At 47.0% G+C, this 26,334-nt stretch overlaps 1 protein-coding gene across 1 annotated transcript; it reads left to right on the top strand.

The window, feature by feature from the left end:
- LOC120922165 (transmembrane O-methyltransferase homolog) lies at nucleotides 1-26,123 on the top strand. Its single transcript, XM_040334631.1, has 4 exons — nucleotides 1-106; nucleotides 5,029-5,298; nucleotides 14,311-14,507; nucleotides 25,768-26,123. The coding sequence occupies exons 2-4, from the start codon at nucleotides 5,037-5,039 to the stop codon at nucleotides 26,086-26,088; spliced, it is 780 nt and encodes a 259-aa protein (XP_040190565.1). The 5' UTR covers nucleotides 1-106; nucleotides 5,029-5,036; the 3' UTR covers nucleotides 26,089-26,123.
- Nucleotides 26,124-26,334: the final 211 nt, after the last annotated feature.

A 26,334-nucleotide genomic window follows, 5' to 3' on the forward strand; every position in this document is an offset into this window, starting at 1 on the left:
GACAGCAAGGAGGACAACGAAGAGGACAGCGAGGAGGACATCGCGTTTCAGGACAGTCAGTGTGGCATTCGGCGGGCAGGAGACGGAAGGAGCCGCGTCTGACCAGGTAACCCCCGAAACACTCGCCTATAACTCTCTCCTTATGACCGACCATCAATTACTTCTTATATCTGTATGTATTAGAGCCATGATCTCCGAACCACAGCCTATGGGTTGGATGTGGCCCTTTCCTTGACTTGGGGAATCCACTTCTACTGATACCAATGATGGGACACTATTCCTCCCACTGACACCAAGGATGGGACACTATTCCTCCCACTGACACCAAGGATGGGACACTATTCCTCCCACTGACACCAAGGATGGGACACTATTCCTCCCACTGACACCAATGATGGGACACTATTCCTCCCACTGACACCAATGATGGGACACTATTCCTCCCACTGACACCAATGATGGGACACTATTCCTCCCACTGACACCAATGATGGGACACTATTCCTCCCACTGACACCAATGGTGGGACACTATTCCTCCCACTAACACCAATGATGGGACACTATTCCTCCCACTGATACCAATGATGGGACACTATTCCTCCCACTGATACCAATGATGGGGCACTATTCCTCCCACTGACACCAATGATGGGACACTATTCCTCCCACTGACACCAATGATGGGACACTATTCCTCCCACTGACACCAATGATGGGACACTATTCCTCCCACTGATACCAATGATGGGGCACTATTCCTCCCACTGACACCAAGGATGGGACACTATTCCTCCCACTGACACCAAGGATGGGACACTATTCCTCCCACTGACACCAATGATAGGACATTGTTCCTCCCACTGACACCAATGATGGGACACTATTACTCCCACTGATACCAATGATGGGACACTATTCCTCCCACTGATACCAATGATGGGACACTATTCCTCCCACTGACACCAATGATGGGACACTATTCCTCCCACTGACACCAATGATGGGACACTATTCCTCCCACTGACACCAATGATGGGGCACTATTCCTCCCACTGACACCAATGATGGGACACTATTCCTTCCACTGACACCAACGATGGGGCACTATTCCTCCCACTGATACCAATGATGGGACACTTCCTTCGTCACCTGTCTATCTTCCTTCGTCACCTGTCTATCTTCCTTTGTCACCTGTCTATCTTCCTTCATCACCTGTCTATCTTCCTTTGTCACCTGTCTATCTTCCTTTGTCACCTGTCTGTCTTCCTTCGTCACCTGTCTATCTTCCTTCGTCACCTGTCTATCCTCCTTTGTCACCTGTCTATCTTCCTTCGTCACCTGTCTATCTTCCTTCGTCACCTGTCTATATTCCTTCGTCACCTGTCTATCTTCCTTCGTCACCTGTCTATATTCCTTCGTCACCTGTCTATCTTCCTTCGTCACCTGTCTATATTCCTTCGTCACCTGTCTATCTTCCTTTGTCAAGTGTCTATCTTCCTTCGTCACCTGTCTATCTTCCTTCTTCACCTCTCTATCTTCCTTGGTCACCTGTCTATCTTCCTTCGTCACCTGTCTATCTTCCTTCATCACCTGTCTATCTTCACCTGTCTATCTTCCTTCTTCACCTGTCTATCTTCCTTCGTCACCTGTCTATTGTCCTTCGTCACCTGTCTATCGTCCTTCGTCACCTGTCTATCGTCCTTCGTCACCTGTCTATCTTCCTTCGTCACCTGTCTATCTTCCTTCTTCACCTGTCTATCGTCCTTCGTCACCTGTCTATCGTCCTTCGTCACCTGTCTATCTTCCTTCGTCACCTGTCTATCTTCCTTCGTCACCTGTCTATCTTCCTTCGTCACCTGTCTATCGTCCTTCGTCACCTGTCTATCTTCCTTCGTCAACTGTCTATCTTCCTTTGTCAAGTGTCTATCTTCCTTCGTCACCTGTCTATCTTCCTTCATCACCTGTCTATCTTCCTTCTTCACCTCTCTATCTTCCTTGGTCACCTGTCTATCTTCCTTCGTCACCTGTCTATCTTCCTTCGTCACCTGTCTATCTTCACCTGTCTATTTTCCTTTGTCACCTGTCTATCTTCCTTCTTCACCTGTCTATCTTCCTTCGTCACCTTTCTATTGTCCTTCGTCACCTGTCTATCTTCCTTCGTCACCTGTCTATCTTCCTTCGTCACCTGTCTATCTTCACCTGTCTATTTTCCTTTGTCACCTGTCTATCTTCCTTCTTCACCTGTCTATCTTCCTTCGTCACTTGTCTATTGTCCTTCGTCACCTGTCTATCTTCCTTCATCACCTGTCTATCGTCCTTCGTCACCTGTCTATCTTCCTTCTTCACCTGTCTATCGTCCTTCGTCACCTGTCTATCGTCCTTCGTCACCTGTCTATCTTCCTTCTTCACCTGTCTATCGTCCTTCGTCACCTGTCTATCGTCCTTCGTCACCTGTCTATCTTCCTTCGTCACCTGTCTATCTTCCTTCGTCACCTGTCTATCTTCCTTCGTCACCTGTCTATTGTCCTTCGTCACCTGTCTATCGTCCTTCGTCATCTGTCTATCTTCCTTCGTCACCTGTCTATCTTCCTTCGTCACCTGTCTATCTTCCTTCGTCACCTGTCTATCTTCCTTTGTCAAGTGTCTATCTTCCTTCGTCACCTGTCTATCTTCCTTCATCACCTGTCTACCTCCCTTCTTCACCTCTCTATCTTCCTTGGTCACCTGTCTATCTTCCTTCATCACCTGTCTATCTTCCTTCGTCACCTGTCTATCTTCACCTGTCTATTTTCCTTTGTCACCTGTCTATCTTTCTTCTTCACCTGTCTATCTTCCTTCGTCACCTGTCTATCGTCCTTCGTCACCTGTCTATCTTCCTTCGTCACCTGTCTATTGTCCTTCGTCACCTGTCTATCGTCCTTCGTCACCTGTCTATCTTCCTTCGTCACCTGTCTATTGTCCTTCGTCACCTGTCTATCGTCCTTCGTCACCTGTCTATCGTCCTTCGTCACCTGTCTATCTTCCTTCGTCACCTGTCTATCTTCCTTCTTCACCTGTCTATCGTCCTTCGTCACCTGTCTATCTTCCTTCGTCACCTGTCTATCTTCCTTCGTCACCTGTCTATCTTCCTTCGTCACCTGTCTATCTTCCTTCGTCACCTGTCTATCTTCCTTTGTCACCTGTCTATCGTCCTTCGTCACCTATCTATCTTCCTTCTTCACCTGTCTATCTTCCTTCGTCACCTGTCTATCGTCCTTCGTCACCTGTCTATCTTCCTTCGTCACCTGTCTATTGTCCTTCGTCACCTGTCTATCTTCCTTCGTCACCTGTCTATTGTCCTTCGTCACCTGTCTATCGTCCTTCGTCACCTGTCTATCGTCCTTCGTCACCTGTCTATCTTCCTTCGTCACCTGTCTATCTTCCTTCTTCACCTGTCTATCGTCCTTCGTCACCTGTCTATCTTCCTTCTTCACCTGTCTATCGTCCTTCGTCACCTGTCTATCTTCCTTCGTCACCTGTCTATCTTCCTTCGTCACCTGTCTATCTTCCTTCGTCACCTGTCTATCGTCCTTCGTCACCTGTCTATCTTCCTTCGTCACCTGTCTATCTTCACCTGTCTATCTTCCTTCGTCACCTGTCTATCTTCCTTCTTCACCTGTCTATCTTCCTTCGTCACCTGTCTATTGTCCTTCGTCACCTGTCTATCTTCCTTCGTCACCTGTCTATTGTCCTTCGTCACCTGTCTATCCTCCTTCGTCACCTGTCTATCGTCCTTCGTCACCTGTCTATCGTCCTTCGTCACCTGTCTATCTTCCTTCTTCACCTGTCTATCGTCCTTCGTCACCTGTCTATCGTCCTTCGTCACCTGTCTATCTTCCTTCGTCACCTGTCTATCTTCCTTCGTCACCTGTCTATTGTCCTTCGTCACCTGTCTATCGTCCTTCGTCGCCTGTCTATCTTCCTTCGTCACCTGTCTATCTTCCTTCGTCACCTGTCTATCGTCCTTCGTCACCTGTCTATCTTCCTTCGTCACCTGTCTATCTTCCTTCATCACCTGTCTATCTTCCTTCGTCACCTCTCTATCTTCCTTGGTCACCTGTCTATCTTCCTTCGTCACCTGTCTATCTTCCTTCGTCACCTGTCTATCTTCACCTGTCTATTTTCCTTTGTCACCTGTCTATCTTCCTTCTTCACCTGTCTATCTTCCTTCGTCACCTGTCTATCGTCCTTCGTCACCTGTCTATCTTCCTTCGTCACCTGTCTATCGTCCTTCGTCACCTGTCTATCGTCCTTCGTCACCTGTCTATCGTCCTTCGTCACCTGTCTATCGTCCTTCGTCACCTGTCTATCGTCCTTCGTCACCTGTCTATCGTCCTTCGTCACCTGTCTATCTTCCTTCGTCACCTGTCTATCGTCCTTCGTCACCTGTCTATCGTCCTTCGTCACCTGTCTATCGTCCTTCGTCACCTGTCTATTGTCCTTCGTCACCTGTCTATCGTCCTTCTTCACCTGTCTATCTATCTTCTTCACCTGTCTATCGTCCTTCGTCACCTGTCTATCTTCCTTCTTCACCTGTCTATCGTCCTTCGTCACCTGTCTATCTTCCTTCGTCACCTGTCTATCTTCCTTCGTCACCTGTCTATCTTCCTTTGTCACCTGTCTATCTTCCTTTGTCACCTGTCTATCGTCCTTCGTCACCTGTCTATCTTCCTTCGTCACCTGTCTATCGTCCTTCGTCAACTGTCTATCTTCCTTCGTCACCTGTCTATCGTCCTTCGTCACCTGTCTATCTTCCTTCGTCACCTGTCTATCTTCCTTCGTCACCTGTCTATCGTCCTTCGTCAACTGTCTATCTTCCTTCGTCACCTGTCTATCTTCCTTCGTCACCTGTCTATCTTCCTTCATCACCTGTCTATCTTCCTTCGTCACCTGTCTATCTTCCTTCATCACCTGTCTATCTTCCTTCGTCACCTGTCTATCTTCCTTCATCACCTGTCTATCTTCACCTGTCTATCTTCCTTCAAAGGTTGGAACATGGTGTCTCCAGCAATAGCCTTGGCCTTCATCCCCTTCATCATCACCCTGATCATCCGCTACCGCCATTATTTCCTGCTCTTCTACCGAGCCGTGATTGTGCGCAGGATTCAAGACTATCTGACCGGCATGCCACGCGAGGAGCGGGCCTTCCAGTATGTCATGCTTCATGCCATTCCCGGGGACACCCAGCACGTGCTCAACACCTTCGACCAGTACTGCCTGCACTGTGAGCACCTCAGCAACATTGGACCTCAGAAAGGTGAGACACTAAAGTTTTATTCTATCCACTGATCTGAGTATCTCCAAAACATGTACACCCTCCACCTTCATATGCCACAAGTAGAGTTGAGCGAACCCGAACTGTAAAGTTTGGGTTCGGTACAGACTTTGTGTTTTTCCCGAACCTGGACCCGAACCCGAATAATTGGAAAAAGTTTGGGTCCGGGTTCGGAGTTCGGGAAAAAAAAATGCGCGGAGGTCCCCACAAATTCAATAACTAGACCCTTTAGGTCTGGTATGGATATTAAGGGGAACCCCGCTGTCAATTTAAAAAAAAAAAATGACGTGCGGTTCCCCCTAAATATCCATAACCAGACCCATTATCCGAGCAAGTTGACCTGGCCGGCCGCAGAAAAGAGGGGGGGGGGACAGAGTGCGCCCCCCCTCTCCTGAACCGCACCAGGCCACATGCCCTCAACATGGGGAGGATGTCCCCATGTTGATGGGGACAAGGGTCTCATCCCCACAACCCTTGCCTGGTGGTTGTTGGGGTATGCGGGCGGGAGGCTTATCAGAATCTGGAAGACCGTAGACACACCGTAGAATAAAGTCCTTTATTAATAAAAAAAAAACTCCAGCGGCGATAATCCACTCGTTCCCGGCTTCCTGCTCCAACATTGTCCTGATCCAGCGACGAGTGATCTCCAGCGATGAGAAGATCCATCCATCCGGAGCGCAGTATCGCCGACCACCTCTCACCGCTGGACACAGCCCATCGAATGACGCGACTGAAGCTGTGACATTACTTATATAGGGGAGGCAGGTCCACCCGTCACGTGACCCCGCACCCTCTGACGTACCCTCTGCTACGTCACTGGGTAAGTCCCGTCTTCCCTCTTCCTGGGCTTCCCCAGTGAAGTAGCAGAGGGTACGTCAGAGGGGGCGGGGTCACGTGACGGGTGGCCCTGCCTCCTCTATATAAGAAATGTCACAGCTCCAACGCGTCATTCGCCGGGCTGTGTCCAGCGGTGAGAGGTGGTCGGCGATGCTGCGCTCCGGATGGATGGATCTTCCCATCGCTGGATCAGGACAACGTTGGAGCAGGAAGCCGGGAACGAGTGGATTATCGCCGCTGGAGTTTTTTTTTTTTTTTTATTATTAACCACTTCCATACCGGGCTTTTATACACACCTCAATACCGGGCCTATTCTGGCACTTCTCTCCTACATGTACAAATCATAATTTTTTTGCGTAGAGCCCCCAAACATTATATATGTTTTTTTAGCAGACACCCTAGGGAATAAAACGACGGTCATTGAAACGTTTTATCTTGCGCGGTATTTGCGCAATCATTTTTCAAACGCCTTTTTTTTGGAAAAAAATTGTTTCATGAATTAAAAAAATAACAAAACAGTAAAGTTAGCCCAATTTTTTTGTAAAATATGAAAGATGATGTTACACCGAGTAAATAGATACCTAACATGTCACGCTTTGAAATTGCGCACACTCATGGAATGGTGCCAAACTTCGGTACTTAAAAATCTCCATAGGCAACGCTTTGAAAATGTTTACAGGTTACCAGTTTAGATTTACAGAGGAGATCTAGTGCTAGAATTGTTGCTGGCACTCTAACGCACGCGGCGATACCTCACATATGTGGTTTAAACGGCGTTTACATATGTCGGCGGGACTTGCGTGTGCGTTCGCTTCTGCGCGCGAGCTACTGGGGACAGGGGCGTTAAAAAAATTTTTTTTTTTTTTTTACATATTTATTTATTTTTTTACACTTTTTTTTTTATTTTTATTTTTTTATTATCACTTTTATTCCTATTACAAGGAATGTAAACATCCCTTGTAATAGGCATAGTGTGTGACAGGTCCTCTTTATGGAGAGATGTGGGGGGGTCAATAAGACCTCCCCCTCCCCCCACATCTCTCCTCCAGGCTGGAAAGCATGAGATCGGTGAAAAAAAAAAAATTCACTGATCTCATGATTATTGTTGCTTAGCAGCCCCAATTGCGGCTTTGTTTACTTACGGGGGCCCGGGCGTGACGTCATCACATCGCGCCCGGGTCCTCCGACGGTCATAGAGATGACTGGTGACCATCTGGTCACCAGTCATCTCTATGCTTTCTGCCAGCGCCGGACGATTCGTTCTCCGGGCCCCCGATGTTGAGGGCATGTGGCCTGGTGCAGTTCAGGAGAGGAGGGGGGGGGGGGGGCGCACTCTGTCCCCCCCTCTTTTCTGCGGCCGGCCAGGTCAACGTGCTCGGATAACGGGTCTGGTTATGGATATTTAGGGGGAACCGCACGTCATTATTTTTTAAATTGACGGCGGGGTTCCCCTTAATATCCATACCAGACCTAAAGGGTCTGGTTATTGAATTTGCGGGGACCTCCGCGCATTTTTTTTTTTTTAAAAGTCCGTGTCCCATTGACTACAATGGGGTTCGGAGTTCGGGTTCCCGAACCCAAACTTTTTTTTTTAAAGTTCGGATTCGGACCCGAACACGAACATCCAGGTGTCCGCTCAACTCTAGCCACGAGTCTAAATACCGGTAATATTTGCCGTATCTACAGATGAAAAAAGGAGCTTTAAAACAAAACTCCAGGAAAAAAAAACGTTTTCCTTAGACATTTGCTATGCACCAATAAAAGACCTCCAAGCAGAGGCGGCTCTCTAATTAGGCAAAGAAGACGGTCGGCCTAAGGCCTTGCGCTTTCAGGGGCCTCGCGGCCACCTAATTTGCCTGATGTATGTGAGGGAATGTCTCCGGTCCAAGCTGGCAGACTGAGTGGGTCGGGCTGGTTAAAGAATACTGGGGTAGATTCAGGTAGGGCTGCGCACTCTTACAGAGGCGCAGCGTACCGTTTTAACAATACGCTTCATTCACGAAGCAGTAGCTCCGTAATTTGTACGTGCGCTCCGTAAAACTGGCCGGCGTAAGCGCACGTAATTTAAATGATCCCGTAGGGGGCGTAGATCATTTAAATTAGGCGCGTTCCCGCGCCGAACGTAGTGCGCATGCTCCGTCTGGAAACTTTCCCGACGTGCATTGCGGTAAATGACGTCGCAAGGACGTCATTTGCTTCGACGTGAACGTAAATGGCATCCAGTGCCATTCACGATTCACTTACGCAAACGACGTAATTTTCAAAAATCGCGACGCGGGAACGACGGGTATACTTAGCATTGGCTGCTCCTGCTAATAGCATGAGCAGCCTTACGCAGAAACCGACGAACGCAAACGACGTAAAATGCGAACGCCGGGCTCGCGTACGGTTGTGAATCGGCGTGAGTATGCAATTTGCATACTCTACGCTGACCACTACGGGAACGCCACCTAGTGGCCAACGTAAGAATGCAGCCTAAGATACGACGGCATAAGAGCCTTATGCCAGCTGTATCTTAGGCTGCAGTCGGCGTATTGAGCTTTCTGAATACAGAAAGTAGATATGCCGGCGCTACTTATCAATTACGCTGCGTATCTATGGATACGCAGGCGTAATTGCTACCTGAATCTACCCCACTGTCTTTCGTATACAGCGCTGCCTGCTGCAGACGAATTTTAGCGCTGCTGAACCCGCCAGGAGGTAGGGGTGGACTGGGACGGGGGGCAGGGAGGTCTCTGTAAAAATGGCGTTATTTTTTTTTTTTATCACTTGAATTATTTTTCCATTATGGGCGTGATTGGGGCCTCATGTCTAAGTTTTGCCTAAGGCCTCACAAAGCCTAGAGCCGCCTCTGCCTCCAAGGACGGGGATTTCCTGTGTGTGGATAGCTGTTGCTTTGTGTAAAACTCTAATGCCGCGTACAGACGATCGGACATTCCGACAACAAAACCGTGGATTTTTTTTCCCGACGGAATCTTGGCTCAAACTTGTGTTGCATACACACGGGGTCACACAAATGTTGTCGGAAATTCCGAACGCCAAGAACGCGGTGACGTACAAGACGTACGACGGCACTGTTAAAGTGGTTGTAAAACCTAATGCCGCATCCACGCAACCGTTTTTCATGACGAGAAAAATTAAATTTTTTAACCGCTTAAGACCCGGACCATTATTCAGGTAAAGGACCTGGCCCCTTTTTGCGATTCGGCACTGCGTGGCTTTAACTGACAAATGCGCGGTCGTGCGACGTGGCTCATAAAAAAAAAATTGGCGTCCTTTTTTTCCCACAAATAGAGATTTCTTTCGGTGGTATTTGATCACCTCTGCGGTTTTTATTTTTTGCGCTAAAAAACAAAAATAGAGTGACAATTTAAAAAAAAACAACAATATTTTTTACTTTTTGCTATAATAACTATCCCTCAAAAAATAGAAAAATACTTTTTTTTTCCTCAGTTTAGGCCGATACGTATTCTTCTACCTATTTTTGGTTAAAAAAAATCTCAATAAGCGTTTATCGATTGGTTTGCGCAAAAGTTAACAAAATAGGGGATAGTTTTATGGCATTTTTATTAATATTTTTTTTTTTTACTAGTAATGGCAGCGATCAGCAATTTTTTTCGTGACTGCGACATTACGGCGGACACATCGGACACTTTTGACAAATTTTTGGGTCCATTGTCATCTTCACAGTGAAAAGTGCTATAAAAATGCACTGATTACTGTGAAAATGCAAATGGCAGTGATGGGGTTAACCACTAGGGGGCGCTAAAGGGGTTAAGTGTGTCCTATTGTGTGTTTCTTACTGTAGGGGAGCGGGGCTGGACTTTGGACGTCACTGAACGCCATTTCCTATATCAGGGAACAGACGATCAGTGACACTGCCACAGAGAAGAACGGGGAAGGTTTGTTTACACTCACCTCTCCCCGTTCTTCAGCTCCTGTGACCCGATCGCGGGACACCGGTGGCGATCGGGTCCCGCGGGCGCGGTCACGGAGCTTCGGACCGGGTCGCGAGTGCGCCGGCGCTCTCGCGGCCCACGGCTGGGTTCTTAAAGGGGATGTACATGCAGGGCCGCCATCATGAATTATGGGGCCCCTTACATAGCTTCAGGCCTGGGCCCCCTGGAGCACAGAGAACCGGGGGGGGGGGGGGGGTGGTGTCGCCTGAAATTGAGAAGCGGGGGGGCCTTTCCAAAAAAAGAAAAAATAAAGAAAAATATTTATTTTAAAATCTATATATTAAAAAAGGGTGGTAGCCATCCAGGGCAATGGGGACCTCTGGGCCCTTTAATAAAATAAAATATATATATATATATATATATATATATATATATATAAATGTAAATAAAAAAATATTATAAAAAAAGGGGGGTTTGATAAAAAATAAATTAAAAATATATAAAAAAAAATAAAAAATAAAAAAAAGGGGGGGTGCCATCCGGGGCCCTGGGGGCCTCCGGACCCCTAAAAGAAAGGGGGTTGCCATCTGGGCCCCTGGGGACATCCGTGCCCCTTACAGGTGTACTGCCTGTACCCCCTTGATGGCGGCCCTGTGTACATGTATGCCCAGCCTTGCCATTCTGTCGACGTGTATCGTCGTGCGGCGGTCCTTAAGTGGTTAAATCAGTCATGAAAAACGGTTGTCTATATTTCTGAAAAAATTTTGAACCTGCTCTATTTTTTCTCGTCGTTTTTCACGTCGTGTGTAGGCTTTAACGAGGGGGAAAAAAACGCGCATGCTCAGAAGCAAGTTGTGAGACGGGGGGAAATTAGCAAAAGCAGCCCAATGGGTGGCGCCATTCGAATGGAACTTCCCCTTTATAGTGCCGTCGTACGTGTTGGACGTCACCGCGCTTTGCTCCTGCATCACGAACGTGTGTATGCGAGGCAGGCTTGAGAGGAATCACGACAAATCACGTCGAGAAAAAATACGTTTATTTTTGCATGACATGAATAACGGTCGTGTGTACGCGGCATTACAGACCACTTAGACCTACAGGTAAGCCTGGATTAAGGCTTACCTGTAGGTGCAAGAAATATCTCCTAAACCTACACGGTTTAGGAGATATTTGCAAAAGACAGGCACCGATGTCTGCAGCGCATGCGGCGTAGACAACGGCGCGCAGGCGCACTGGCAGGACCCCCCTTTGTTAGTGATCAGTGAAGAAAGACCACCTTATATAGTGCTCCGTGAGATAAGGCCCCCTTATATTAGTGGTCAATGGGATGAGGACCTTCTTATATTAGTGGTCAGTCGAGAAGGACCTCCTTGTAATAGTGGTCAGTGAGATAAGGACCCGCTTACATTGGTGGTCAGGGGAGAAGGACCCCTTATATTAGTGGTCAGCGAGATAAGGCCCCAGGGGCGGACTGAAAACTCATGGGGCCCCTGGGCAATAGAAGATTATGGGGCCCCCGGGCTTACAGATGGCCACCACGCCAAGAGGCAGTGCAGAGGCGGGGCAGCTAAAATTTCTGGATTTTCACATCAAAAGCATGTCAGTTTCGGTCATATCAGGGACAGATGTAAAAAAACACAGATTTTTACATACTGCCCCTGGTTTTACTGAGGCTGGCAACCCTGATGGGGCCCCCTAGTGGCATGGGGCCCTCGGGCAGTGCCCGAGTGACTCAATGGTCAGTCCGCCCCTGTAAGGCCCGGCTTATGAAGTGATCACTTGGCTGAGAACCTCCCTATATTAGTAGTCAGTGGAGAAGGATCCCCTTATTTTAGTGGTCAGTGGGGTGAGAACCTGCGTATACATTGTATTTGTGATCAATAGAGAAGGACACCTAAATCTGTGGCCAGTGAAGGACACCCTTATATTGGTAGTCAGTGGAGAGGGATCCTCTTATATTAATGGTAATTGGAGAAGGACCCCTTTCATTGGTGGTCAGTGGAGAAGGACCCCCTGTATTAGTGGTCCATAGAGAAGGACCCCCTGTATCAGTGGTCAGTGAAAAAGGACCACCTGTATTGATGGTCGGTGGAGAAGGACCCTGTGTCTTAGTGGTCAGTGGAGGACTCCCGTATATTAGTGGTTAGTGGAGAAGGACCCCATGTCTTAGTGGTCAGTGGAGGACTCCCGTATATTAGTGGTTAGTGGAGAAGGACCCCCTGTATTAGTGATCGGTGGAGATGGACTCCCTGTATTAGTGGTCGGTGGAGAAGGACCCCCTGTATTAGTGGTCGGTGGAAAAGGACCCTCTGTATTAGTGGTTGGTGGAGAAGGACTCCCTGTATTAGTGGTCGGTGGAGAAGGACTCCCTGTATTAGTGGTCGGTGGAGAAGGACTCCCTGTATTAGTGGTCGGTGGAGAAGGAGCCCCTCTATTAGTGGTCGGTGGAGAAGGAGCCCCTCTATTAGTGGTCGGTGGAGAAGGAGCCCCTCTATTAGTGGTCGGTGGAGAAGGAGCCCCTCTATTAGTGGTCGGTGGAGAAGGACTCCCTGTATTGGTGGTCGGTGGAGAAGGAGCCCCTCTATTGGTGGTCGGTGGAGAAGGACTCCCTGTATTGGTGGTCGGTGGAGAAGGACTCCCTGCATTAGTGGTCTGTGGAGAAGGACTCCCTGCATTAGTGGTCGGTGGAGAAGGACTCCCTGTATTAGTGGTCGGTGGAGAAGGACTCGCTGTATTAGTGGTCGGTGGAGAAGGACCCCCTGTATTAGTGGTCGGTGGAGAAGGACCCCTAAATTAGTGGTCGATGGAGAAGGACTCCCTGTATTAGTGGTCGGTGGAGAAGGACCACCTGTATTAGTGGTTGGTGGAGAAGGACTCCCTGTATTAGTGGTCGGTGGAGAAGGACTCCCTGTATTAGTGGTTGGTGGAGAAGGACTCCCTGTATTGGTGGTCGGTGGAGAAGGACTCCCTGTATTAGTGGTCCATGGAGAAGGACTCCCTGTATTAGTGGTCAGTGGAGAAGGACTCCCTGTATTAGTGGTCGGTGGAGAAGGACTCGCTGTATTAGTGGTCGGTGGAGAAGGACCCCCTGTATTAGTGGTCGGTGGAGAAGGACCCCTAAATTAGTGGTCGATGGAGAAGGACCCCCTGTATTAGTGGTCGGTGGAGAAGGACCACCTGTATTAGTGGTTGGTGGAGAAGGACTCCCTGTATTAGTGGTCGGTGGAGAAGGACTCCCTGTATTAGTGGTCGGTGGAGAAGGACTCCCTGTATTAGTGGTCGGTGGAGAAGGACTCCCTGTATTAGTGGTCGGTGGAGAAGGACTCCCTGTATTAGTGGTCGGTGGAGAAGGACTCCCTGTATTAGTGATCGGTGGAGAAGGACTCCCTGTATTAGTGGTCGGTGGAGAAGGACCCCCTGTATTAGTGGTCGGTGGAGAAGGACTCCCTGTATTAGTGGTCGGTGGAGAAGGACCCCCTGTATTAGTGATTGGTGGAGAAGGACCCCCTGTATTAGTGATCGGTGGAGAAGGACTCCCTGTATTAGTGGTCGGTGGAGAAGGACTCCCTGTATTAGTGGTCGTGGAGAAGGACCCCCTGTATTAGTGATTGGTGGAGAAGGATCCCCTGTATTAGTGATCGGTGGAGAAGGACTCCCTGTATTAGTGGTTGGTGGAGAAGGACTCCCTGTATTAGTAGTTGGTGGAGAAGGACCCCCTGTATTAGTGATCGGTGGAGAAGGACCCCCTGTATTATTGGTCGGTGGAGAAGGACTCCCTGTATTGGTGGTCGGTGGAGAAGGACCCCCTGTATTAGTGGTCGGTGGAGAAGGACCCCCTGTATTAGTGGTCGGTGGAGAAGGACCCCCTGTATTAGTGGTCGGTGGAGAAGGACCCCCTTTATTAGTGGTCGGTGGAGAAGGACCCCCTGAATATTGGGGTAAGTCACGGCCCAATGAGGTGAACAAGCCCTCAGTTTTTTTTTTCCTACTGGTGAGATTTGCCCTTACTTCCTCTACTGATGCCCACACAGGAAGTCAGTGGCAATCTACCAATTGGGGAAAACGTTAAAAAAACTTTCCCAAACTCTAAAAGTAAAGAACTAACTTGTGGCTGGAAGTCTAGTTTCCAGTTTAAGAAAGAAATGTGAAGGAGGAGCATTTCTTTACTTATTAAAATGTTGCTCCCCTAGGCAGCAGCCTACATGGCCCCTCCACCCATAAAACTATTAACCCCCCCCATCTCTTTTTCCTCCCCCAGGGAAGACCCTGGATCGCCTGGTCTATGAAAACGCCCCGCTCAACGTGCTGGAACTGGGCACATACTGCGGCTATGCCACCATTATCATCGCCCAGGCCTTGCCACTGGGAGCCCGCCTCTACACAGTGGACTATAACCCCAAGAGGGCCGCCGTGGCTGAAAAGGTGATCCGATTGGCCGGCTTTGATGATGACACGGTGGGTACTGTCTCTGTTCACCAATAAGTACATCCATCTAGAGGGTACGATTGGTGGTATAGCAGACCACGTGACCTCTATGGGGGTGTGGCACTAACTGGCACCACGGTTAATAATTGATCCTAAACACACTTCAATCTGTGGTCAGTAGAAGAAGCCACCCCTATATTAATGGTCAGTGGAAGAAGGACCCTCTTATATCCATGATCAGTAGAAGGACTCCTTTATATCAGTGGTCAGTAGAAGAAGGACCCCTTCATATCAGTGGTCAGTAGAAGAAGGACTCTCTTATATCAGTGGTCAGTAGAAGAAGGACTCTCTTATATCAGTGGTCAGTAGAAGAAGGACTCCTCTATATCACTGGTCTGTAGAAGAAGGACCCCTTTATATCAGTGGTCAGTAGAAGAAGGACTCCTTTATATCAGTGGTCAGTAGAGGAAGGACTCTCTTATATCAGTGGTCAGTAGAAGAAGGACTCCTCTATATCACTGGTCTGTAGAAGAAGGACTCTCTTATATCAGTGGTCAGTAGAAGAAGGACCCCTTTATATCGGTGGTCAGTAGAAGAAGGACTCCTTTATATCAGTGGTCAGTAGAAGATGGACTCCTTTATATCAGTGGTCAGTAGAAGGACTCCTTTATATCAGTGGTCAGTAGAAGAAGGACCCCTTTATATCAGTGGTCAGTAGAAGAAGGACACCTTTATATCAGTGGTCAGTAGAAGAAGGACCCCTTTATATCAGTGGTCAGTAGAAGAAGGACCCCTTTATATCAGTGGTCAGTAGAAGAAGGACTCCTTTATATCAGTGGTCAGTAGAAGGAGGACTCCTTTACATCAGTGGTCAGTGGAAGGAGGACTCCTTTATATCAGTGGTCAGTGGAAGAAGAACTTCTTTATATCAGTGGTCAGTAGAAGAAGGACTCTCTTATATCAGTGGTCAGTAGAAGAAGGACTCTCTTATATCAGTGGTCAGCAGAAGAAGGACTCTCTTATATCAGTGGTCAGTAGAAGAAGGACTCCTTTATATCAGTGGTCAGTAGAAGAAGGACTCTCTTACATCAGTGGTCAGTAGAAGGACTCTCTTATATCAGTGGTCAGTAGAAGAAGGACTCTCTTATATCAGTGGTCAGTAGAAGATGGACTCCTTTATATCAGTGGTCAGTAGAAGAAGGACTCTCTTACATCAGTGGTCAGTAGAAGAAGGACTCCTTTATATCAGTGGTCAGTAGAAGAAGGACTCTCTTATATCAGTGGTCAGTAGAAGAAGGACTCCTTATATCAGTGGTCAGTAGAAGAAGGACTCCTTATATCAGTGGTCAGTAGAAAAGGGACTCCTTTATATCAGTCGTCAGTAGAAGAAGGACTCCTTTATATCAGTGGTCAGTAGAAGAAGGACTCCTTTATATCAGTGGTCAGTAGAAGAAGGACTCCTTTATATCAGTGGTCAGTAGAAGGAGGACTCCTTTATATCAGTGGTCAGTAGAAGGAGGACCCCTTTATATCAGTGGTCAGTAGAAGAAGGACTCCTTTATATCAGTGGTCAGTAGAAGGACCCTCTTATATCCATGATCAGTAGAAGAAGGACTCTCTTATATCAGTGGTCAGTAGAAGAAGGACCCCTTTATATCAGTGATCAGTAGAAGGAGGGCTCCTTTATATCAGTGGTCAGTAGAAGAATGACTCCTTTATATCAGTGGTCAGTAGAAGAAGGACCCTCTTATATCAGTGGTCAGTAGAAGAAGGACCCCTTCATATCAGTGGTCAGTAGAAGAAGGACTCTCTTATATCAGTGGTCAGTAGAAGAAGGACTCTCTTATATCAGTGGTCAGTAGAAGAAGGACTCTCTTATATCAGTGGTCAGTAGAAGAAGGACTCTCTTATATCAGTGGTCAGTAGAAGAAGGACTCCTCTATATCACTGGTCTGTAGAAGAAGGACCCCTTTATACCAGTGGTCAGTAGAAGAAGGACTCCTTTATATCAGTGGTCAGTAGAAGGACTCCTTTATATCAGTGGTCAGTAGAAGAAGGACTCCTTTATATCAGTGGTCAGTAGAGGAAGGACTCTCTTATATCAGTGGTCAGTAGAAGAAGGACTCCTCTATATCACTGGTCTGTAGAAGAAGGACTCTCTTATATCAGTGGTCAGTAGAAGAAGGGCTCCTTTATATCAGTGGTGAGTAGAAGATGGACTCCTTTATATCAGTGGTCAGTAGAAGGACTCCTTTATATCAGTGGTCAGTAGAAGAAGGACCCCTTTATATCAGTGGTCAGTAGAAGAAGGACCCCTTTATATCAGTGGTCAGTAGAAGAAGGACCCCTTTATATCAGTGGTCAGTAGAAGAAGGACCCCTTTATATCAGTGGTCAGTAGAAGAAGGACTCTCTTATATCAGTGGTCAGTAGAAGAAGGACTCCTTTATATCTGTGGTCAGTAGAAGAAGGACTCATTTATATCAGTGGTCAGTGGAAGGAGGACTCCTTTATATCAGTGGTCAGTAGAAGAAGGACTCCTTTATATCAGTGGTCAGTAGAAGAAGGACTCTCTTATATCAGTGGTCAGCAGAAGAAGGACTCTCTTATATCAGTGGTCAGTAGAAGAAGGACTCCTTTATATCTGTGGTCAGTAGAAGAAGGACTCCTTTATATCAGTGGTCAGTAGAAGAAGGACTCCTTTATATCAGTGGTCAGTAGAAGAAGGACTCCTTTATATCTGTGGTCAGTAGAAGAAGGACTCATTTATATCAGTGGTCAGTAGAAGAAGGACTCCTTTATATCAGTGGTCAGTAGAAGAAGGACTCCTTTATATCAGTGGTCAGTAGAAGAAGGACTCCTTTATATCAGTGGTCAGTAGAAGAAGGACTCTCTTATATCAGTGGTCAGTGGAAGAAGGACTCCTTTATATCAGTGGTCAGTAGAAGAAGGACTCTCTTATGTCAGTGGTCAGTAGAAGAAGGACTCCTTTATATCACTGGTCTGTAGAAGAAGGACCGCTTTATACCAGTGGTCAGTAGAAGAAGGACTCCTTTATATCAGTGGTCAGTAGAAGGACTCCTTTATATCAGTGGTCAGTAGAAGAAGGACTCCTTTATATCAGTGGTCAGTAGAGGAAGGACTCTCTTATATCAGTGGTCAGTAGAAGAAGGACTCCTCTATATCACTGGTCTGTAGAAGAAGGACTCTCTTATATCAGTGGTCAGTAGAAGAAGGGCTCCTTTATATCAGTGGTGAGTAGAAGATGGACTCCTTTATATCAGTGGTCAGTAGAAGGACTCCTTTATATCAGTGGTCAGTAGAAGAAGGACCCCTTTATATCAGTGGTCAGTAGAAGAAGGACCCCTTTATATCAGTGGTCAGTAGAAGAAGGACCCCTTTATATCAGTGGTCAGTAGAAAAAGGACCCCTTTATATCAGTGGTCAGTAGAAGAAGGACTCTCTTATATCAGTGGTCAGTAGAAGAAGGACTCCTTTATATCTGTGGTCAGTAGAAGAAGGACTCATTTATATCAGTGGTCAGTGGAAGGAGGACTCCTTTATATCAGTGGTCAGTAGAAGAAGGACTCCTTTATATCAGTGGTCAGTAGAAGAAGGACTCTCTTATATCAGTGGTCAGCAGAAGAAGGACTCTCTTATATCAGTGGTCAGTAGAAGAAGGACTCCTTTATATCTGTGGACAGTAGAAGAAGGACTCCTTTATATCAGTGGTCAGTAGAAGAAGGACTCCTTTATATCAGTGGTCAGTAGAAGAAGGACTCCTTTATATCTGTGGTCAGTAGAAGAAGGACTCATTTATATCAGTGGTCAGTAGAAGAAGGACTCCTTTATATCAGTGGTCAGTAGAAGAAGGACTCCTTTATATCAGTGGTCAGTAGAAGAAGGACCCCTTTATATCAGTGGTCAGTAGAAGAAGGACTCTCTTATATCAGTGGTCAGTAGAAGAAGGACTCCTTTATATCAGTGGTCAGTTAAAGGAGGACTCCTTTATATCAGTGGTCAGTAGAAGAAGGACCCCTTTATATCAGTGGTCAGTTGAAGGAGGACTACTTTATATCAGTGGTCAGTAGAAGAAGGACTCTCTTATATCAGTGGTCAGTAGAAGAAGGACTCCTTTATATCAGTGGTCAGTAGAAGAAGGACTCTCTTATATCAGTGGTCAGCAGAAGAAGGACTCCTTTATATCAGTGGTCAGTAGAAGAAGGACTCTCTTATATCAGTGGTCAGTAGAAGAAGGACTCCTTTATATCAGTGGTTAGTAGAAGAAGGACTCCTTTATATCAGTGGTCAGTAGAAGAAGGACTCTCTTATATCAGTGGTCAGTAGAAGGAGGACTCCTTTATATCAGTGGTCAGTAGAAGAAGGACTCTCTTATATCAGTGGTCAGTAGAAGAAGGACTCCTTTATATCAGTGGTTAGTAGAAGAAGGACTCCTTTATATCAGTGGTCAGTAGAAGAAGGACTCTCTTATATCTGTGATCAGTAGAAGAAGGACTCTCTTATATCAGTGGTCAGTAGAAGAAGGACTCCTTTATATCAGTGGTCAGTAGAAGAAGGACTCTCTTATATCAGTGGTCAGCAGAAGAAGGACTCCTTTATATCAGTGGTCAGTAGAAGAAGGACTCTCTTATATCAGTGGTCAGTAGAAGAAGGACTCCTTTATATCAGTGGTTAGTAGAAGAAGGACTCCTTTATATCAGTGGTCAGTAGAAGAAGGACTCTCTTATATCTGTGATCAGTAGAAGAAGGACTCCTTTATATCAGTGGTCAGTAGAAGAAGGACTCCTTTATATCAGTGGTCAGTAGAAGAAGGACTCTCTTATATCAATGGTCAGTAGAAGAAGGACTCCTTTATATCAGTGGTCAGTAGAAGAAGGACTCCTTTATATCAGTGGTCAGTAGAAGAAGGACTCTCTTATATCAGTGGTCAGCAGAAGAAGGACTCCTTTATATCAGTGGTCAGTAGAAGAAGGACTCTCTTATATCAGTGGTCAGTAGAAGAAGGACTCCTTTATATCAGTGGTTAGTAGAAGAAGGACTCCTTTATATCAGTGGTCAGTAGAAGAAGGACTCTCTTATATCTGTGGTCAGTAGAAGAAGGACTCCTTTATATCAGTGGTCAGTAGAAGAAGGACTCTCTTATATCAGTGGTCAGCAGAAGAAGGACTCCTTTATATCAGTGGTCAGTAGAAGAAGGACTCTCTTATATCAGTGGTCAGTAGAAGAAGGACTCCTTTATATCAGTGGTTAGTAGAAGAAGGACTCCTTTATATCAGTGGTCAGTAGAAGAAGGACTCTCTTATATCAGTGGTCAGTAGAAGAAGGACTCTCTTATATCAGTGGTCAGTAGAAGAAGGACTCCTTTATATCAGTGGTCAGTAGAAGAAGGACACCTTTATATCAGTGGTCAGTAGAAGAAGGACTCCTTTATATCAGTGGTCAGTAGAAGAAGGACTCCTTTATATCAGTGGTCAGTAGAAGGACTCCTTTATATCAGTGGTCAGTAGAAGAAGTACTCTCTTATATCAGTGGTCAGTAGAAGAAGGACTCTCTTATATCAGTGGTCAGTAGAAGAAGGACTCTCTTATATCAGTGGTCAGTAGAAGAAGGACTCCTTTATATCAGTGGTCAGTAGAAGAAGGACTCCTTTATATCAGTGGTCAGTAGAAGAAGGACTCTCTTATATCAATGGTCAGTGGAAGGAGGACTCCTTTATATCAGTGGTCAATAGAAGAAGGACTCTTTTATATCAGTGGTCAGTAGAAGAAGGACTCCTTTATATCAGTGGTCAGTAGAAGAAAGACTCCTTTATATCAGTGGTCAGTAGAAGAAGGACCCCTTTATATCAGTGGTCAGTAGAAGAAGGACTCCTTTAGTTTAGTGGTCAATAGGAGGAAGAATGCCCTTTTATTAGAGAGTGGAGAAGGATTTCCTTTATCAGTGGTCAGTGAGATAAGGCCCCCCTTATTATAGTGGTCAGAGTGAAATATGTTCGTGGTCATTGGTAGAGGGCGCTCCCTTATATTAGTTGTCATTGGTAGAGGACGCTCCCTTATATTAGTGGTCATTGGTAGAGGGAGCTCTCTTATATCAGTGGTCATTGGTAGAGGGAGCTCCCTTATATTAGTGGTCATTGGTAGAGGGAGCTCCCTTATATTGGTGGTCATTGGTAGAGGGCGCTCCCTTATATTAGTGGTCATTGGTAGAGGGAGCTCCCTTATATTAGTGGTCATTGGTAGAGGGAGCTCCCTTATATAAGTGGTCATTGGTAGAGGGCGCTCCCTTATATTGGTGGTCATTGGTAGAGGGCGCTCCCTTATATTAGTGGTCATTGGTAGAGGGAGCTCCCTTATATCAGTGGTCATTGGTAGAGGGAGCTCCCTTATATTAGTGGTCATTGGTAGAGGGAGCTCCCTTATATTAGTGGTCATTGGTAGAGGGCGCTCCCTTATATTAGTGGTCATTGGTAGAGGGAGCTCCCTTATATTAGTGGTCATTGGTAGAGGGAGCTCCCTTATATAAGTGGTCATTGGTAGAGGGCGCTCCCTTATATTGGTGGTCATTGGTAGAGGGAGCTCCCTTTATTAGTGGTCATTGGTAGAGGGCGCTCCTTTATATTAGTGGTCATTGGTAGAGGGAGCTCCCTTATATTAGTGGTCATTGGTAGAGGGCGCTCCCTTATATTGGTGGTCATTGGTAGAGGGAGCTCCCTTATATTAGTGGTCATTGGTAGAGGACGCTCTCTTATATTGGTGGTCATTGGTAGAGGGAGCTCTCTTATATTAGTGGTCATTGGTAGAGGGAGCTCCCTTATATTAGTGGTGGTCATTGGTAGAGGGAGCTCCCTTATATTAGTGGTGGTCATTGGTAGAGGGAGCTCCCTTATATTAGTGGTCATTGGTAGAGGGCACTCCCTTATATTGGTGGTCATTGGTAGAGGTCGCTCCCTTATATTAGTGGTCATTGGTAGAGGTCGCTCCCTTATATTAGTGGTCGGTAGTAGAGGGAGCTCCCTTATATTAGTGGTCATTGGTAGAGGGAGCTCCCTTATATTAGTGGTGGTCATTGGTAGAGGGCGCTCCCTTATATTAGTGGTCATTGGTAGAGGGAGCTCCCTTATATTAGTGGTCATTGGTAGAGGGAGCTCCCTTATATTAGTGGTCATTGGTAGAGGGCGCTCCCTTTTTATTGGTGGTCATTGGTAGAGGTCGCTCCCTTATATTAGTGGTCATTGGTAGAGGGAGCTCCCTTATATTAGTGGTGGTCATTGGTAGAGGGCGCTCCCTTATATTAGTGGTCATTGGTAGAGGGAGCTCCCTTATATTAGTGGTCATTGGTAGAGGGAGCTCCCTTATATTAGTGGTCATTGGTAGAGGGCGCTCCCTTTTATTGGTGGTCATTGGTAGAGGGTGCTCCCTTATATTAGTGGTGGTCATTGGTAGTGGTCGCGCCCTTATATTGGTGGTCTTTGGTAGAGGGCGCTCCCTTATATTAGTGGTCATTGGTAGAGGGCGCTCCCTTATATTAGTGGTCATTGGTAGAGGATGCTCCCTTATATTGGTGGTCATTGGTAGAGGGAGCTCCCTTATATTAGTGGTCATTGGTAGAGGGAGCTCCCTTATATTAGTGGTCATTGGTAGAGGGAGCTCCCTTATATTAGTGGTCATTGGTAGAGGGCGCTCCCTTATATTAGTGGTCATTGGTAGAGGGCGCTCCCTTATATTAGTGGTCATTGGTAGATGAAGCTCCCTTATATTAGTGGTCATTGGTAGATGAAGCTCCCTTATATTGGTGGTCATTGGTAGAGGGTGCTCCCTTATATTGGTGGTCATTGGTAGAGGGAGCTCCCTTATATTGGTGGTCATTGGTAGAGGTTGCTCCCTTATATTAGTGGTCATTGGTAGAGGGCGCTCCCTTATATTAGTGATCATTGGTAGAGGGAGCTCCCTTATATTAGTGGTCATTGGTAGAGGGCGCTCCCTTATATTAGTGGTCATTGGTAGATGAAGCTCCCTTATATTAGTGGTCATTGGTAGAGGGTGCTCCCTTATATTGGTGGTCATTGGTAGAGGGAGCTCCCTTATATTAGTGGTCATTGGTAGATGAAGCTCCCTTATATTGGTGGTCATTGGTAGAGGGTGCTCCCTTATATTGGTGGTCATTGGTAGAGGGAGCTCCCTTATATTGGTGGTCATTGGTAGAGGTTGCTCCCTTATATTAGTGGTCATTGGTAGAGGGCGCTCCCTTATATTAGTGATCATTGGTAGAGGGAGCTCCCTTATATTAGTGGTCATTGGTAGAGGGCGCTCCCTTATATTAGTGGTCATTGGTAGATGAAGCTCCCTTATATTAGTGGTCATTGGTAGAGGGTGCTCCCTTATATTGGTGGTCATTGGTAGAGGGAGCTCCCTTATATTGGTGGTCATTGGTAGAGGTTGCTCCCTTATATTAGTGGTCATTGGTAGAGGGCGCTCCCTTATATTAGTGGTCATTGGTAGAGGGCGCTCCCTTATATTAGTGGCCATTGGTAGAGGGAGCTCCCTTATACTGGTGGTCATTGGTAGAGGGAGCTCCCTTATATTAGTGGTCATTGGTAGAGGGCGCTCCCTTTATTGGTGGTCATTGGTGGAGGGAGCTCCCTTATATTGGTGGTCATTGGTAGAGGGCGCTCCCTTATATTGGTGGTCATTGGTGGAGGGAGCTCCCTTATATTGGTGGTCATTGGTAGAGGGCGCTCCCTTATATTGGTGGTCATTGGTGGAGGGAGCTCCCTTATATTGGTGGTCATTGGTAGAGGGCGCTCCCTTATATTAGTGGTCATTGGTAGAGGGCGCTCTCTTATATTAGTGGTCATTGGTAGAGGGAGCTCTCTTATATTAGTGGTCATTGGTAGAGGAAGCTCCCTTATATTAGTGGTCATTGGTAGAGGGCGCTCCCTTATATTGGTGGTCATTGGTTTAGGGGCGCTCCCTTATATTGGTGGTCATTGGTGGAGGGCGCTCCCTTATATTAGTGGTCATTTGTAGAGGGCGCTCCCTTTTATTAGTGGTCATTGGTAGAGGGAACTCCCTTATATTGGTGGTCATTGGTAGAGGGAGCTCCCTTATATTAGTGGTCATTGGTAGAGGGAGCTCCCTTATATTAGTAGTCATTGGTAGAGGGAGATCCCTTATATTAGTGGTCATTGGTAGAGGGAGCTCCCTTATATTAGTGGTCATTGTAGAGGGCGCTCCCTTATATTGGTGGTCATTGGTAGAGGGAGTTCCCTTATATTAGTGGTCATTGGTAGAGGGAGCTCCCTTATATTAGTGGTCATTGGTAGAGGGCGCTCCCTTATATTGGTGGTCATTGGTAGAGGGAGTTCCCTTATATTAGTGGTCATTGGTAGAGGGAGCTCCCTTATATTAGTGGTCATTGGTAGAGGGCGCTCCCTTATATTAGTGGTCATTGGTAGAGGGAGCTCCCTTATATTAGTGGTCATTGGTAGAGGGAGCTCCCTTATATTAGTGGTCATTGGTAGAGGGAGCTCCCTTATACTAGTGGTCATTGGTAGAGGGAGCTCCCTTATATTGGTGGTCATTGGTAGATGAAGCTCCCTTATATTAGTGGTCATTGGTAGAGGGCGCTCCCTTATATTAGTGGTCATTGGTAGAGGGAGTTCCCTTATATTAGTGGTCATTGGTAGAGGGAGCTCCCTTATATTAGTGGTCATTGGTAGAGGGCGCTCCCTTATATTAGTGGTCATTGGTAGAGGGAGCTCCCTTATATTAGTGGTCATTGGTAGAGGGAGCTCCCTTATATTAGTGGTCATTGGTAGAGGGCGCTCCCTTATATTAGTGGTCATTGGTAGAGGGCGCTCCCTTATATTAGTGGTCATTGGTAGAGGGAGCTCCCTTATATTGGTGGTCATTGGTAGAGGATGCTGCCTTATATTAGTGGCCATTGGTAGAGGATGCTCCCTTATATTAGTGGTCATTGGTAGAGGGCGCTCCCTTATATTAGTAGTCATTGGTAGAGGGTGCTACCTTATATTGGTGGTCATTGGTAGAGGGAGCTCTCTTATATTAGTGGTCATTGGTAGAGGGTGGTCCCTTATATTAGTGGTCATTGGTAGAGGGCGCTCCCTTTTATTGGTGGTCATTGGTAGAGGATGCTCCCTTATATTAGTGGTCATTGGTAGAGGGCGCTCCCTTATATTGGTGGTCATTGGTAGAGCGAGCTCCCTTATATTAGTGGTCATTGGTAGAGGGCGCTCCCTTATATTAGTGGTCATTGGTAGAGGGCGCTCCCTTATATTAGTGGTCATTGGTAGAGGTCGCTCCCTTATATTAGTGGTCATTGGTAGAGAGAGCTCCCTTATATTAGTGGTCATTGGTGGAGGGAGCTCCCTTATATTGGTGGTCATTGGTGGAGGGCGCTCCCTTATATTGGTGGTCATTGGTGGAGGACGCTCCCTTATATTGGTGGTCATTGGTAGAGGGCGCTCCCTTATATTGGTGGTCATTGGTAGAGGGCGCTCCCTTATATTAGTGGTGGTCATTGGTAGAGGGCGCTCCCTTATATTAGTGGTCATTGGTAGAGGGCGCTCCCTTATATTAGTGGTCATTGGTAGAGGGCGCTCCCTTATATTAGTGGTCATTGGTAGAGGGCGCTCCCTTATATTAGTGGTCATTGGTAGAGGGAACTCCCTTATATTAGTGGTCATTGGTAGAGGGCGCTCCCTTATATTAGTGGTCATTGGTAGAGGGCGCTCCCTTATATTAGTGGTCATTGGTAGAGGGCGCTCCCTTATATTGGTGGTCATTGGTAGAGGGCGCTCCCTTATATTAGTGGTCATTGGTAGAGGGCGCTCCCTTATATTAGTGGTCATTGGTAGAGGGCGCTCCCTTATATTAGTGGTCATTGGTAGAGGGCGCTCCCTTATATTAGTGGTCATTGGTAGAGGGCGCTCCCTTATATTGGTGGTCATTGGTAGAGGGAGTTCCCTTATATTAGTGGTCATTGGTAGAGGGCGCTCCCTTTATTAGTGGTCATTGGTAGAGGGCGCTCCCTTATATTAGTGGTCATTGGTAGAGGGCGCTCCCTTTATTAGTGGTCCAGGAAGTAGATGGTGACCCTGATGCCTGAACAAAGATGAAGCCGCCCTCCTGGAGATGAACGCCCTGGTCTGTGGGGGTCCTGTGATTTCTCTGAGGGGGGGGTGAATACCTGGAAGGGTTCCACTGATTGACTTTCCATATTTCTCCTGTCATCTTCTGCCTGGCCTGCAGGTGGAGCTCCTGGTGGCCCCCTCCGATGAGGTCATCCCCCAGCTGAAGGACAAGCACGGGGTGCAGAAGTTGGATTTCGTCTTCATGGATCACGGGAAGCGCTGCTACCTGCGGGACCTCCAGCTGCTGGAAGAAGTGGGGCTCCTGCAGGAGGGGACCCTCATCCTGGCGGACAACGTGCTGTTCCCGGGGGCCCCCCATTTCATGCAGTATGTGAAGGCCTCCGGGAAGTACCAATGCAAGATGCACCGCAGCAGCCTGGAGTACTTCCGCTACATCCGGGACGGCATGGCAGAGCTCACCTATACCAAACTGATCTGAGTGCCGATCGCCGATCAATAAAGACTTTTCCTACAGCTCCGCCTCTTTATTGGTGTCACCCCCACCCCCCTCTTCATGGTCACATATGCGGGATGGGAACTTTGCTGGCTGCATGCTTGTCATAGGACATAAAGTCCTAAAACTGTCCATACTCGGGTCTGTACACCCGCTGTGCCCATTATGAGGGGTTCCCACCATCCCTGTGCTGAGTTCCCGGGTCTGTACACCCGCTTTGCCCATTATGAG

Source organism: Rana temporaria, unplaced genomic scaffold (genome assembly GCF_905171775.1).
Source record: "Rana temporaria unplaced genomic scaffold, aRanTem1.1, whole genome shotgun sequence".
Taxonomy (NCBI): Eukaryota; Metazoa; Chordata; class Amphibia; order Anura; family Ranidae; genus Rana; species Rana temporaria.